Below are 16,234 nucleotides of genomic sequence, written 5' to 3'. Positions count from 1 at the left end.
TAAAGATTTCCTTTATTCTCCAATTACACTTTCGCTTTTTGCAATAACAGACTGCAGAATATAAACTGATCACTGCAGAGTCACGTTAAAATCAAAAGGAGAATCTTCCACTAAATTATGGTATTAAATTATGTTAATTTCTTTACAATGGGTGTCACTCATTTTTAAATGCAGTCTATACAAGAAAAATGCTTTTCTAAAACTTTACTAATCAAGGAATGGAAAAATCAAAAATACTGGATTTCCAGAGATCTTACCTTAAACTCTCCAAATGACAGCACTTTGCTCTTGTTAGGACTAGGTATTACAGGACAGCAGCACTCCTTCACCCTAGAAATAAGACAGCAAAACAAATGATGTTTTTGTTCTCTCATCAAAGCATATTCTACCAGCAGAACCCACAGCAGCAGATGATGGGTGTCTCAGAAATGCCACAAGCCAAATATTTACAACATTCACACAGTTGGACAGCCAAAGGAAAAAACGAATGAAGTTGGAAGCATCAAGCTGCAGCTGTGGTTTGTGAATTACACTAGTTACGTTCTCTGTCTACAACAGAAAAATGCATTATAACTTACCACTTCATCTTCCAGAGGCATATAGCAGCTACTAGTGATGGAATTATCACTAGCAGGATTAGAAGGTACAGCGTGTTTGCTATGAAAGAAAAATACATTAAAAATCTGTTTTTCATCTTCTCACCTGTTAAGTCAATATAGCCTGAGTTCCTTTTCAGGAACAAAAAATAACATCAAGACCACATGGGATACCTGCCACTCAGTAGTAAAACTGTGTGGCCTGTAGTTGCAAGATAGTTTGGCTGGAAGTTCTGGGATACAGCTTTGAACTTTGATTTCCTTTACCAAAACTGAATTACTACTGGATTGCTTTTAATTTGTCCACATGTTGGCATCTTAACTATCAAGGTAAATTTCCAAAAGCTGAGACAACAATAACCTCACTTAATTGTTTGTTTGGTTGGGTTTTTTTAGGTTTTCTCTCAAATCCCTAAAGACAACAGATTTTTACCACAAGACATTGTCAGAACATCTGTACCTCCAGTGTGGATGGACTGTAGCAAGACAGACATCACACAAGTGTTCATGTTCTCCTAGAATTTATGCTGACACATGAATCTCAGGATTTCCTTCTAGTCAGAATACGCAGCCTTGGGCTATGTTTTTCACAAACAGTTGAGGCTATAATAAGCACGATGGGGGGGAGCACTAGTTAGTGCTTGCTCTCCCTCTGCCCTGGCCAGTGCGCTCTTGCCCTGTGCCAGCGAGTTTGTGTGTCCCTACCACACACCACAGCAGGAAATCGACCTGTGTTACATTCTCCTTTTATCAATTCTGGGTTAATTAAGCCCCCATTTTGACTCTCTGCGTGGCTGTACAAATGTCTGTGCTTGCAGAAGATAAGGCTGGCTACAGGAGGCTGGAACATGGGTGTAAGAGGCAGAACTGCCTCTGTGAGGGTACCGTGGGGGGTTAGACACTGTTCTGCTAGTTAGCCTAAAGCATGCAGTCTCCTTGCATAAGCCAATGCTCCACCCTTTCCTAGCCCTCCCCCTTCACCTCCACCCCCAACAAGTTTTTCAAAACCAGGCATCTCTGATTTGGATCATAAGTTTCACAACCACGACTGCTGAGTGGTATTTTCAAGGGAACAGAACTACAGGCAAGTGATTTCCTGTTCTGTTTTGATGATCAAATCTGCCCAGTTAGCAAACTACAATGCTCAAGTCAACAAACATTTATTGAATTATGAAGGAGTTAACATGGCAATGGATTTAAAGACTGATGAGAATAAGAATCAACATTAGAAGTTCAAGAATCCATACCAAAATTACCCGTTTGCACACAAGTCTGTAGCTTTTTCTGTATTAGAAAACTAGTACAATTCAAATGCAATTCTTCAATGCATTCTAGCAAACAGGGCTCACTAGTCATGTAAATGTGTATATATCAAGCTATTCCCCAGAAAGATATCAGACTTAAATAAGGATGTAAAATTATTTTAATTCTAAAGTAAAAAATCATAGCTACTTAAAAGTATCAAAACACCTTGTCAGTATGTGCATTTTGTTTCTCAGTTGGATTCTTTCTCAAGTGCATGTTATGTTGAATTAAATGTTTTCCATTGAGAAAGGAAGATTACCCAACCTTTTAAATCATCCATCCCTCTGCTAGAAGACAAATTTCCCACAGCAAATACTCACAGTTAAATGGTGTATCTATGTATCTAAAGTTAACAATGGGAGTTTCTCCTCCACCTGTATATGCTTTAACCACCAGTCTGTATTTTGTGTTTGACAATAGGTGTTTCACAGTGTATCTCTTTTCTTCTGGGTTTTCAATTGTGTATTTACATAGCACTGAATCATCTAAAATGAAACAGATAAAATAGAATCACAGAATCATGGAATCACAGAATCACAGAACAGTCTGGGTTGGAAGGGACCTGAGAGATCATCCAGTTCCACCCCCCCTGCCACGGGCAGGGACACCTTCCCCCAGCCCAGGTCACTCAAAGCCCCGTCCAACCTGGCCTGGAACCCTTCCAGGGAGGGGGCAGCCACAGCTGCTCTGGGCACCCTGGGCCAGGGCCTCACCACCCTCACAGTGGAGAATTTCTTCCTTTAATCTAAATCTCCCCTCTTTCAGTTTAAAACCACTACCTCCCTCATCCTATCACTACACTCCCTGATAGTCTCTCCATCATTCTTATGAAACCCCTTTAAGTATTGAAAGGCTGCAATAAGGTCTCCACAAAATGTTACAAATCAGCTTAACTGAGACTGCTAGACCACTGAAATAACAGAATATGGGCAGCTCGCCTGCTTTGTAATTTGCACACTTTCTGCTGAGAAGGATGATGCATCCTGACTCATTGCCACTGGGCTGAACTCACATCCTTTCTAACTGGACTGTCCACAGCATTGACCATCTTCTGGCAGACCACCTAAAAACTTGCTGTCAAAAGCTGCAGCTGTTTATTTTAATTTCATTTTACTAAAGTTTTTTAACAGAATTATTTGGGTTTTGCCATTTCCTTTTCACCAGAATTCTGTAGCCCTTAAGCTTAGGTCAAGTTCTCTGAAGATAATCCAAAGCAAGGAATCTCTGCCTTCAAAAAACTCCTTTGCCTCTCTATTGTGCAACTCCCAGACCCACTGTTCCTAGTCATACCCTTTGTCTGCTAGCTCAGACAGGGAAGCAGGAAATCATCAATTTAAACATTTAAAAGTCTACTTGAGATTACTTGCAGAATTATGGTACTTCTACGGTTAGTTTAGTTTTAGGTTTAGTTATGATAGGAACTTCTACATATACACCCTTCAGTTCAAACTGAGCTTTTCAGCCTGGTACTAGTCTAATCAGCAGAAAGATCTCATACAGGACATGACCCAGCTGAAAGAAGAGGCAAGCTAAAAAAAAAAAAAAAAAAAAAAAATCCTTGAACATGTTGGGAACATCTGAAAATTATATTGGAGCAAAGTCATCTGGAGCAGTTTTGAGTGCAGAGTAGGAAGATCAGATATAAAAGTTTAAACGTGGCTTTGTGCCGCCCCACAGCTCAGTTCTGCTGAAGAAACTCCACTGTAGAGCACAACCACAAATATTTTCACTATAAAAGAATTTAAATGGGGAATTTACACAGTGCTCCATTTCTGAAGGAAATAAATTATATCCCATCTATTTCTAAAATACCTCAAATCCTAGTAAAACTAACATGCTTCCTATGATTCTCATCCAAGTAGACCACAAACAGATGTTTTTGAAATTCAACCAGAACTCAGATCACAAGAGGCAGAAACTTGACTTCTCCTATAGTACTGCAAAAATCTTTTCTGAAGCTCACACTGGAGTTAAAAGGAGCTACAGACAACAGGATGGGTGCCATAAATCTGTATAAAACCAGGACACGCTTCCACCCATTAGCATCTCAAGCATTAGAGAAGAATAAAAAGTAGCTGGTGTTGAAATCCATATGTTGCCTAATGAACCAATCTGCCTGCCTAATCTGAACTTTCTTCGAGACTGCAATATCAGCAAAAGCCATGAAGTCTTTCACCCATATTAACAACACAGCTTCCTAAATCCCAGAGCTTAGATACCTGGAAGAACATGTTTTTTGGATCCTTTCAAACTGCAGTCCTCTTGTATAGGTGAAATATAAACATGGTAGCCTCTTACAAAACCAGGCTGTAACTCATTTGTGGAATAAGAATCCCAAGATATTGTTACTGCATTGAAAGTCAGTTCAACTTTTTCCACAATAGGGTCAAGCAGAGGAGCTGTAAGAAAGAAAATTTACATTAAGCTTGCCATTATTCCTCAACAACTTTTATCTTGTCACTTGAAAAATATCTAAATCCCCATGTACTGTTTCTGTTTGTATCTTGTATTTAAAAGCTGAACAAAGGCAAAGTACTCCACAAAATCTGTCAACTTCACAAAGCCTTCATGCAGTCCATGTTATACACAAAGCAGTGACTGCTAATCACAGCTTTGTTTAGCTATTCTTATTAACATGGACTCTACCTGGTCACTGCACTAGTCAAATATCCTCAATGTAGGGCCATGTACATTGTTGTACAACTTTTAAATGCTTCACTACTAATGCAGAAACAACACAGTAAATAAATTTTTAGCTGGTTGCAGGAGGAAGGCTGTGGAATTCTTCTGTTCATGACAGCTGAATTTAACAAATACACAAACCCTTAACATGTTGCCAACTTACGTAGCTCCCTGAGATAACCAGTCTTCTTCTCCAGTAAGAAGGCTCTATTAACAACAGATCCATAGATGTGGAATTTGTACCTCACCCCCGGAACAAAAGCAGCTAGAAAACAGTGAAACTGATTACAAAAATAGGTTATGATTTGTCTTTTGGTTTTGCTTTTATTTAACTGCTTTCTACAGAGATCTATAATCCACTAGAAATCTTCTTTGTGTGCTGCTGTGATATTAAAGCAACTGAAACAGACACGGGGTAAACCAATTCTTAGTGTGCATACTGTGAATTTAACACATTTATTCGTCTGAAAGAAGAATTTGGGGTGGGGGGGTGGTAATATATTTTTGTTGCCCAAGAGTATTCAAGATGAGTGTACAATAGACTCTGAACGCATCAAAGAGCAACATAATTTTAGTATCTGATTCTGACACAGGCAAAGGTCATGCTTTGGACTGTTTAATGTGGACACATACCCATGCATCAGGATTCCATGTTATCCTCACTAACATCCACTCCCATTCGGATTAACCAAGTACCACCCACTGAAGAACATGACAACATTTTTTCCATGTGTTACCACACTCTCCTTCAGTAAGGACACTGGCTCCCATGTGTTTGTATGAATTGAAGTGCAGTTCCTTTACTGCATACTGAAAGGCGTTCAGTCAAACTTTGTTCAAACATATTTCATTCCAAACTAAACTCCCAGCTCAAGAGACTCCAGGAAGGCTATATTCTTGCAGCTGTGGAAGTATATCAGAGCAACTTTCACACAGCCAGAAAGGGTTTAGGTCTAATAGCCACCACTGGGATAAAAAGCATACAACTGGTCCTAAGCAAGGACTGGTGCTGAGATACATTATTTGTGGCACACTTACAGCACTAAACCTCTCACTGCCCAGTGGGTGTTAAATTGCCCATGTCTAAATTTCTGACCCATGTTACAGATAAGGAAAAGCTCCATTTTGCATCTTTCCTGCTAAAAGATTTTTAACTCCTTCATTAACCTCACCATCCTCCTTCAAGATGTTACTACAAGCTACTCAGAAGAGTTTTTTTCTAAAAAACTGTGCTGAGTTTTCTAAAATGCTATGCTGACTTCCAAGGCTTAATGGTGATGGCACATTTGTGGTGTCTAATTCATTTGCTAGGCAAAACACGATGCCATGTGAGTTTGAAGAATTACACTTGCACTACACAGACTTCAATATTCCACAGGATTTGTTTTCTAAATTCAAATAATGCCCACAGCATGAATGATTGCTGCACAGACATCAGAAAGAAAAATTGTTCGGCTTTCACCTGAGTTGATCAAAGCACTGGAAGTGTTGGGCCCAAATCTCTTCCACTGCAAATCACAAGGCTGCAGTTTCGGAAAGTTACACCAGTCGATAATATAACTGTCATATATATGTCTGGGCTCCCAGGAAATAAATATGCCATCATCTGTGCCATTAACCTGTTCTTCTTTAAGCTCTTTGGTGCCTAGGAACAAACAAAACAGAGTCTCTATTATTTTCCTGCATGAGACCTCAGATTCATAAATGAAGATCAATATAGTTTCTGTGTTAAGCTGTTAAAACTGTAATACAATAGTTGTGTTTCTTCGCTAACAGGCAAATGGGATCTTTCACATCCCGAAAGCTGATCTCTTTGTATGCTGAAAGTTGACATCTCAAAAAACATCCAGTAATTATTACTATATATTCATAAAAAGATCTCAACTGCAGAAACCTGGAGTCATAAACAGAAAGTCACAAGAGGCTAAATCACACACAAGAATTCCCTGCAAGGCAGTGGCAGCACCTTCATGGCACCTGCCACGAGTCTGAGGCCCTAGCTTAAGGCTAAATGTGTTTTGCTCTGAGGAGACTCTCTGTGTAAGACAGACTTTCTGTTGTAAGGGATGGATCAAGGCACTTAAGCTTAGTATATATACAGTTACCACCCTGTAGGCAAAAACCCAGTAATTTCCAGATATTATCACACAGTCATGTGAGTTAACAGGACAGGTTAATTTGTTCCTCCAAGATGATAAATTATCACTTCACTTTAAATAGATAAAAACAAAACTCTCTTAATGGAAATCTAACTGAAAATACTCTTATTGTTACCTGTAGCTCTAGGGATGATCAATACTGAAGGAAGTGAATAATTAACATTGTTCTTTGCCATGATACTGATTCTGTAGGAATGGTTATCAATTGAAATCCTTGTGCTATTGTAGGCTGATGAAAAGGAGATGCTTTCAGGCTTAGAGCCACCTTCTACTTTTTCCCAAGTTACTTCATATGAAATACTTCTTCCATTTGCTTGAAAACCTGGTGCTTGCTGGGGAAAAAGTTATGGGGGTAGACACCAATTACTTAGTAAATGTTGCCAAAAAAATATGAGAGGAGCATTTAGAACTTTAACTAACTAATTGAATATATTATTTCTGTAAGAATATAAACACTTGTTTCCATACATGCATACATACATTGGTTGAAATGGAAATGTGGAAATCTCAGTAATGGGAATTATCTTGTTATAATACTTAGAAAAACAGAAAAATATGCCTGAAATGCCAGGACAGCACACCATCATACAGCTACATATGATCTGAAATATGTTATGTACAGTATATGTCTTAGATTCTTAAAAGACATATTCATACCAAATTGTTATTAAGTGCATACAAACTTGTTAAAGTTCATGGGAGAAGTTTCTAAGTCCATTATGAAGGGTTTTGTTTCATTTTTTGTACTGATGTCTTACCTTCCAGAACAAGGTTACATTCCGCCCTCCCAGAACAGGTGTAATTTCTCTCCAGATGTCCAGTTTCCCTGATGGAGCTGCATTAAATACAGCAAAACAAAGATGCTCTCGGTGCAGAAAGGGTAAACTGTTTACTTGCTTCCTCCCATTTGAAGAAATTCCACCCTCAAACTCTCTTTTTCCCTATCGCTCCCAGATCTTGCCAAAACACCATCCTTTAATTTCTTCCTCCCTTCATTCTTTTTTCTGAATGAATGTCTGGTTCATTTCTCTAGAAAATTTTTCTCTCCTTACATTTCCCAGGTGCTTGTTCCCCCCTCTGCACTGTTCCTCCAGTCCCCACTGAACACTGTAACTAAGTCTGTCTGTCCTCCCACTGGATTTCCCACTGCCTGCACTGGTTGAAATGGCAGAGACTGGCAGGTCGGATAAGAGTTGTTTAAGAAGCCACCTTCTTAAGGTTCACTTAGTGTGCTTGTACTTTTATGCATGCAACAGGCCTGCTTTAGCTACACAGCAGAAGAATAGCAACAAATAGCAAACAGAGGTGGCAAGTGAAGAACATCCTTCAATCTTCCTTTCTCAATAGTCTGGACATACTTGCTTCCTTTGTTCTGATGGTTCGGGCTTCGCTCCACTCACTCCACCTCCAGAAATGCTTAGCTGCCCCGCAGTGTACTCTAGCTGTGTATGCAGTGTATGGCTGCAGTCCACCCAGGGTGATGCTGCCATAATGGTGATGCGTGTGTGAGCCATTATGCTGCAAGACAGAAAAACAGAACAGTCAGAGCTTAGTTCAGCTTCATTAGCAAGAGATTTTTTTCTGAAAGAGTAGTTCTTCCTCTAGATCCTACAGTAGCCAGTTAAGCTTGACTTGGAAAAGATAATCACGGAACAATAGTAACAAGTAAAAAAAAAAAGAAAAAAAAGAAAAAAAAATATATGCACAAGAGCAAAAGATCAAAAAAGAGGTCTGAAAGCCATCTCTGTGTAACTGTCTGAGTAGGAGTCACTCACAATCTGTCAAATGACTACTCTCTACATCCAGAAGGGAATCTACTGAGATCTTATCCAGAGTCTGAGTCTCTCACTCAGTTCATGTAAGTAGGATGCTGTTCCAGATCTATGCACAGCATCTACAGCTACATTTTCTTTCAATTTTTTCCCCAACCTTTTCTCCCACTCCCTCCTAAGAGACAGGGTGAAGTTCTGGTAGGAGTCAAAAAGTGAGCATGCTTTTAAGCTTCTCCTCTAAATTGTCTCCTGAAATGGTCAGCTGGGGCAGCCATTTGATCCAACAGCTCTTGAGCAATATTTAAGGCAGAATGCAGCTTGATCCTGATCTTCATAATGCCTTTTTAATATGGTAAAGGCAAGCTCCCTTCCTAAGAAAAGGGCTTCAGAGAAACCACAGTACACATTCAAAGAGTCAGTTAGCTGCACTGCTTGTGAAAGAGGTGGAACAAGACAAGGAGTCTACTCCAATAATCTTCAAAGTGATGGAAGAGGATGAGAAGAAAAACTGTTCTGGGGCTCCATCACTAGAAACCAGACACATTATCACCAAGTACAGACAATATTACACAGAAAGCTCTTGGACTAATACAAAAAAAGTCTTCAACACACCTCTCCACCATTTGTGTGTAAGATGATAAGGCCCACAAGTATTTTCACGTAATTCAACAAATCTCAGAACCCACCCAGCAGAGGACAGAGCCACATATGCAGACCATTCACACCGTACACTTCGACCAGCAGTATAGGAAGTGTTGAGAGTATCAATTAGTGCCAGCAATGGCTGCTCACATGAACCACATCAGTGTAGAGCTTGGGAGCAAACAAATCCAGCAAACAGACATACCAGCATGCTCATGGTTTTAGAGTGTATTCATGTTGCTGGGGAATTATTTTTTAATCTTACATCAGAGAGATACTTGCTATGTTTTTGAGTATGAAATTTGGGTTTCGTACCAGTTCTACTTTCCCATCAGGCTGGTGCACTTCAGTCTGACAAAAGAGTTCAATTCCTTTGTTTCGATGTTTCCAATGTAATGTGATTTCTGTATCTGTGCATTCTTCCCACAGCTGGAAAGGTGCAGCAGGATAAACTGCCAATGGAAAACTTGAGTTAGGTCTTGTAAAACAGAAAATATATACAAAAGTATTTTAAAGTATTTTAGCTGAGCAATAAAAGCAAAGAAGAGATACAGATTTTTCAGCCAGTCTAGAAGTAAAGATACAAATTAGTAAAAATTAATTTCAGAATGTAAATGCTACACAGGATTTAAAAAAAAAAAAACCTTGTCCTGACTTGGAAATATTTTGGAACACCATGAACAAAAGAAAAAGTCAGAGACTTTTACTGCAAATGCAGTAAAAATCTTTAATCTGGGGCCTGGTGGAGGCTCCTGATACAGCATGGTGAGTAACATTTGCTACATTTCTACACTCCAGAATCTAGTGTCTTCACCAGAAATTTTATTCACAACTCTTACATTGAATCCTGACAGTAGTTACTCTCTGGTTAACAGTGCCTATGCTACTTCTTTCAAAAGATTTCTGAATATCCTTTACTGATATGCAAGAAGTATTCAGCGAGAGCAGCAGGTATCAAACTCTCTCATATCAGTCCAGTTGTAAGGAATAAGACACAGCAATGCGAGTGGTATGTTTACAGCTTTGGCCATTGTCCTAGAACTTCATGAATCAAGCATTACAATTTGAGGACTTCCAGACTCAAAGGAGCTTGTGTTTGATACAGAAAGTCTCAGCTACCACATGCAGAATTGGAAACAATGGACTTCAGTTTTCCTCTACTTGCTGGCATCCTTTAATTAAGGAAAATTCTACTGAAAATATATCCAGGATCAGAGAAAATATGAAGGTCTTTACAGCAATCACTATTTAAAAGGTTAACTCATCATAAATATTTTATGCCATTTCTTTAACTTGTAACAATCATTAGAACTAGAAAAAGAAATCTGTCATAAAATTTTAATGTACTTAGCACACTGAATGTAAGTTATTTCAGCCTGATTTCCTATGAAAACTTAGTTTGTAATACTGTGTTGTTTCACTACAACCTGTCAGCTTCCTCCTCCACTTTCTTTCTGCTCTATTTCTACTACCCCCAAACAATCAAATAATCAACTTTTAGAACTCTCATGCTTCCCTGAGACAAATTTAACAGACAAGCATTTAACATATATTCCTACATGTCGTATGAAAAAGCATGTCTAGCAAAACTGTAATCGGTGCCTCTGAGGAGAGAAGTGCTGTCAGAATGCTGCAGTTGCACCTACAGCCTCCGGGACCATCAGCCTGCCAGCTTCAGAGCTAAGCAAAGCACACACTGCCTCCTGCTTCTTCAAAGAGGTGAGACGGCCACAGGGCATAGGGAACACTGAGGTGGATGTGGTGGGGCTAGAAGACAGAAGGAGAACTGGAAATACTGCTAGAGACACAGGAATTACTCAGCTATTTTGAGGCAGGAGTAGGTAGGAACTTATGGGACCTGGGGCACACTGTGATAAAGGACAACAACTAATAGGGAAAAATGAACCACAGCCATCAGTTACTGCTCACAGAATAACCTGTTTTATTTCACTGATGATGAACTACTCTTCCTCCCTTACAGTAGCACAGCAGATGTTACTGCCCCGTAGTAGCACCAAGACAGGTTTGCACTAGTATCTCTTTCCTGGCAATAGTTTCTTACACCTGTATCACATCTTATTTGGAGAAGTTTTAGTAATTTTAATTACTGGCTTTTCAAAATGTGCATCTCCACTTTATTTTGGAAAGACAATAACATCAGCAATAATATTCTGAAGAAAGGACTAATTTCCAAGTAACCTACACAGGTATTTTTCATTAACTCCCCATTTTATATCCTTGTATCATGTTGCTCCCTATGCTATGAACCAGCTTCAGCAAAGCAGCAGATTTTGAAGCATTAAGGGTTCATTTCAATAACCAGATCTGACCTCTGGAGTGAAGCTGTTTTCTATCACTATCACAGCTTTGCAAAGCTGAAACTGAAGAGACAGCAGATAACTATAGTACAGGGACAGATAATTAATAAAAACTGGGAAGATAAAAATCAAGGACTTCATAGATTAAACTGGGGCACTCAAGTATTAAGATTAGAACGAGGACAAGGCCTGCAACAAAAAACCCTCGACAAAGACATAGAAAAGGCCTTACTTCTGTGAGTTACATCAAAAACATCCGTGGCAGTTTTCTTTCCCAGTGGGTTTTCCACAGTCACTGTAATATTACAGATCCTCTGCTGGTCTATATCCCAAGAACATGAACACTGCTCAGAACAACTTACTGTGCATGGAACTGGTTTTTGGGAAAACCTATCAAAGAGGAGGGGCGAGAAGTGGAAAAAAAAGAAAAAGACATTTTTCCATAACGTACAACCAACATAGATGTTGAAATTTTTGTTGCTCAACTAGAATATGTCATAAAAAATAAGGCTGAGGGGGACAGTGAAGAAGCCACCCAGTTCTCTCTCTTACCATGAAGTAGGATGAATACAGATATTCTTACAACTAGGATAAAATTTTCTCCAAAGTCTAAGTTTACTTTATCCTTTTAAGATACAGCAAAGTTTACTTTATGCTTTTAATATACAGCTAAGTTTACTCTATACTTTTAAGATACAGCTAAATTGCTTTTAGCGATTTCCTCATGGAAATTCTAAACTAGGGGCTTATTTGCCAAGAATTAATCTATTAACATGTCTACCATTATGCTTTTAAATAAAGCAGAAATTTCAAGTGCATCTTCTAACCTTCCATGGCATCCTTTTAAATCACAATCACAGTGTCTTAATGAAAGTGAATGATGCAGTGACCATGAATGTATATGCAATGATGACCTGCCTTCTGCTGAGATATTTTGATTGAAGTTTGCTGTGATGATGACATATCTGTCCTGTTTTATGAGTTCCCCTTTCTCTGCAGACCTTACTGTAAAGCCCCTCTCCTCTCCATTTAAATGCCTCTCTAGCAAGGAACCAAGGGTCAGGTCTGATATGACACAGCTGTGTAACCTTGACTTGAACTGCTAAGAGCTGCGAGAAAGTCCGCAGAGAGATTTTACAAAATAAGTAAATAAATAAATAAATCTGAAATTATAGACAGAAGTAGGAGTTTTGAGATCAGACTGTCAGTAGGTCAAGCGCTCTAGAAGGAAAACACCAGCATGTAAAGTTATAAAATCCTACAGAAAAAAAAGAACTTGGGACGCTAATCACGCTAACTGGCGCTTAGCTGGGAATCATCAGTTTGACTCAGCATCTGCACCAACGGATTGTGAACACACTAATACTCAGCCTACCGGCTGATTAAATCCTAGCTATTTGTTGTGTGTGCTACCCAATAACTACTTTATACTTTTAAGGTACTATATATCCTGATTGCAGGCTGTCTTCAGACCTGCTGAAAGATATCCAAACAAATTAACCCAAAGGAATGATTGGAACAAGCTTTATGGAGCAGAACCTGGTGTGATGTACCTGCAACTTTGTTACACGTAGTCTAATTCAGAGCAGTTCTGCACTGCTCAAACCTCCTTAAATAAGAAAACCAGTGAGCTGGAAAGAGGCAGACAGCTAATTCCAACAAGGATAAAAAGCATTTCCACAAATTTTAAAGGAAAGAATGTGACTGTTTAGTACAGCACAGGCCTGACTTATGTCACTATAAGGAGACTTACTCTTCAGACAAGGTGTATTTTGGTGAATGACGTCCGTAAAGATTGGTGTCTCTTCCTTGGCTCCAAGTACATGTTACTATTCTCATGTCTTGGGTTTGGCAGGAAAAATCACTAGGTGTATCAGGTGGTTCTTCTCAGAGAGAATGGACAAAAAAACATCAACAGCATGGTAGTCAAGGTCATCATTATTTTTACTATATTAACAAACTAAAAATAATGGATATGTACAAAGTCTGGTTCACTACAGATGTTACTATTTCAACTATAATAATTCAATTACCACTCTGCAAAGAAAATTAGGGTAACACCATCAGTTAACTGCAATCCAAACACTTCCATATATTATTATTTTTTGTTATATTCATACATTAATTTAATCTGAATTGTTTTATACCTGTAAAAATTGTGACTAGCCTTTGAAACGCATACTGTCCTGAGTTTTTACCAGATGCACACAGCCAATGAAGCTGAACTCCTAAATGGAGAGGTATATTTAAAAAGCAGTCACCTGTCCTAGGATCAATTAATGAGATTAATCTGAACACATTTAATGCTATTCATTAATGCTTTCTATATGCAAGTGTACAGATCTGAAGTCAGACACTAAACAGAGTTCAGCTGGAAATGACAGGACAATGACAACTTACAGCAAGCTTTTTTCCTCCCCCTATTCTCCCAGCCATTCTTGACTTTAAAACAACAGGAAAATAGAACTGTAATAAAGCATTAACTTACTACCAACAATGAAAACGGCCTCATCATAGCAATGATCATCATTGCAAGACTCTTTACAATAGACAGAGATGTGAGGCACTTTTTGATGTGCCACATTTTTCACAGTGAGAAGTCCAACTTGACCATTTGTGCGGTTGAAACCATGAACAGCTGGGTCTAGAAAGAATTCCTTAATGACTTGACCTTTCCTTCCAATGCAACAAAGAGTGATGTCAGAGCCTTCCTCTACAATTTTTTCATTTGGAAAGATTTGTGGTCTACTGTTATTTGAAGTGTCCAGGCCTGCAAATTAATACATAATAAACCATTTCAAAATTCGCTCATGGCAGCAGCCTTCAACCAGAACACACAACTGTAGCATTTATACAAGAATCTTCTAATGTTATATTATCCATTCATGGACTTTTATTTAATGTTTTTCCCCATACAAAGATAAAATTCACATGTAATCATAACTATATTTCTCTTAAATCCATAAACATATAACGTAGTCCAACAAACTACCCAAGAGACTAAATCCATCTCACTGCTTTTCACTTAGGGGAAGTAGTGTGCACTCAAGAACTGCCTTTAAAGATGAACACTACTTCCTGCCTCTTACAGCCACAATGCCTGCTCTTGAAGATTATGAACAGGGGCCTAGAAAAACGTTGTCCTTGTTTCAGCTGGGACAGAGGTAATCTTCTTCCTAGTAGCTGGTACAATGCTGTGTTTTGGGTTTACTCTGCTGTGCCTGGGGGCATCCTGATAGCAGCACTGGCGACGTGCCTGGGCTGGCAGACGGCCAGGGCACCGCTGCTGTTTCTGTGCTGCTGCACTGGACAGGCTGGAGCCCCACTGTGAACTCAAGACTGTGACCTGTGGATGAGTCCACATGGGAGCAGGACACCCCTAAGTGCCTGTGGCCATGGATAAGTGCACACCGGAGCAGGCACATCTCTAAGCATCTGTGGCTGTGGTTATGTCCGTGCTGCAGCAGGCATACCTCTGAAGGGAGTGTGGCCCCGGGATAAGTCCGCACTGGAGAAAGTACACCTTAAAGTATCTGTGGCTGTGGCTAAGTCCACGCTGCAGTAAGCCCACCCTGAAGCATCAGGGACTGTGCCTGAGGTCATGCTGGAGCACCTCAAAGCGCGTGGTCATGGATAAGAGCCCAAGACACAGCAGGTACCTCCCTGGAGGGACTGCAGCCTTGGGTAAGGCCATGCTGGAGCAGGTTTACTTCTGAAGGGAGCAGGGCTGTGGGTGAGGCCACGCTGGAGCAGGCGTATCTGGAGGCATCGTGGCCCAAGGAGAAGGCCAGGCTGGAACAGGGGTACCTCAGTGTGATAGTGGCTAACTCTGTGCCACAGCAGGTATGCCCCTGGAGATCCTGGGGCTCATGAATAAGGCTCCACTTGGGTACACACCTAAGGGACTGCAGCGTGGGGATAAGTCTAAGCCAGAGCAGGGGCAAAGGGAGGAGTTCACTGCAATGTTAAACCCCCACCATGGGCTGGTCCAAAGGGACCCAGGGCAGAGATGGTAATGGAAATACCTTTAAACTGTTGCAATCTGGGATTTGAGTTGTGTGTTATGGGAATTACTATAGGAGAAACCTCTCGTTGCTAGCCAGGCTAGGAACAAGGGGAGAAGTTCACCGCAATTTTAACCCTATAACCTGGCCCAAAGGGACCAGGGGTGGAAACTGTAATGGAAAAACCTTTAAATTGTTGTTCCGCATTATTTGGGTTGTATGTTATGGGAATTACTATAGCAGGAACCACCTGAATCAGTGGAGAACAAACCTTATAAAAAGCAGTGCAAGCGCAGCAGTGACTCGACCTGAGCTGGCTTTAGTGCCCCATAACTTCACACAACCCACCACCTCTCCTGTCCTGAGTGACCACCATAACAGATGGAGCCCAAAGTCACGGACTAAATGAGCTCAATGGACATTTGGTAGATATTTGTGGACATTTTACACGCATTTCACAGGGGTGATCCACAAACTAAGGGAATAATAGCTGTGTATTTTATCAAAGGATGGGAAGGCAGCTGGTGGGTAGTGAGAATGTATTGGATAGTGTGGGACATGAGCATGACACAAATTGTATGGAATACAGGGTGGCAAACATTTTTATTTTGGCTGGGGTAGAGTTAATTTTTTTCATAGTAGCTAGCATGGGGCTATGGCTTGGATTTCTGCTGAAAACATTCTGGATGACACAGGGATGGTTTAGTTGCTGCTGAGCAGTGCCTACACAGAGCCAAAGCCTTTTCTGCCTCTCAC

General features: G+C 40.0%; 1 protein-coding gene across 2 annotated transcripts in view; it reads right to left on the bottom strand.

Annotated features, from left to right (window-relative positions):
• The window catches only part of LOC104365979 (oncostatin-M-specific receptor subunit beta), a 35,746-nt gene that overhangs the window by 3,291 nt on the left and 16,221 nt on the right, over nucleotides 1–16,234 (bottom strand). The window contains exons 7-19 of one of the 2 annotated variants that reach the window (XM_042804416.1): nucleotides 13,963–14,244; nucleotides 13,228–13,360; nucleotides 11,707–11,864; nucleotides 9,472–9,608; nucleotides 8,101–8,260; nucleotides 7,501–7,577; nucleotides 6,858–7,074; nucleotides 6,046–6,228; nucleotides 4,747–4,848; nucleotides 4,121–4,300; nucleotides 2,222–2,386; nucleotides 579–657; nucleotides 258–330 (exon numbers count right to left, since the gene is read on the bottom strand). In XM_042804416.1, the coding sequence (XP_042660350.1) occupies nucleotides 258–330; nucleotides 579–657; nucleotides 2,222–2,386; nucleotides 4,121–4,300; nucleotides 4,747–4,848; nucleotides 6,046–6,228; nucleotides 6,858–7,074; nucleotides 7,501–7,577; nucleotides 8,101–8,260; nucleotides 9,472–9,608; nucleotides 11,707–11,864; nucleotides 13,228–13,360; nucleotides 13,963–14,244 (1,946 nt within the window). Of the gene's footprint in view, nucleotides 1–257; nucleotides 331–578; nucleotides 658–2,221; nucleotides 2,387–4,120; nucleotides 4,301–4,746; nucleotides 4,849–6,045; nucleotides 6,229–6,851; nucleotides 7,075–7,500; nucleotides 7,578–8,100; nucleotides 8,261–9,471; nucleotides 9,609–11,706; nucleotides 11,865–13,227; nucleotides 13,361–13,962; nucleotides 14,245–16,234 lie in introns of both variants that reach the window. The other variant, XM_042804415.1, reaches the window with a different exon arrangement.

Source organism: Tyto alba, unplaced genomic scaffold (genome assembly GCF_018691265.1).
Source record: "Tyto alba isolate M040663 unplaced genomic scaffold, T.alba_DEE_v4.0 Super-Scaffold_42, whole genome shotgun sequence".
NCBI classification, from domain to species: domain Eukaryota; kingdom Metazoa; phylum Chordata; class Aves; order Strigiformes; family Tytonidae; genus Tyto; species Tyto alba.
This window is presented reverse-complemented; position numbering and strand designations above follow the sequence as displayed.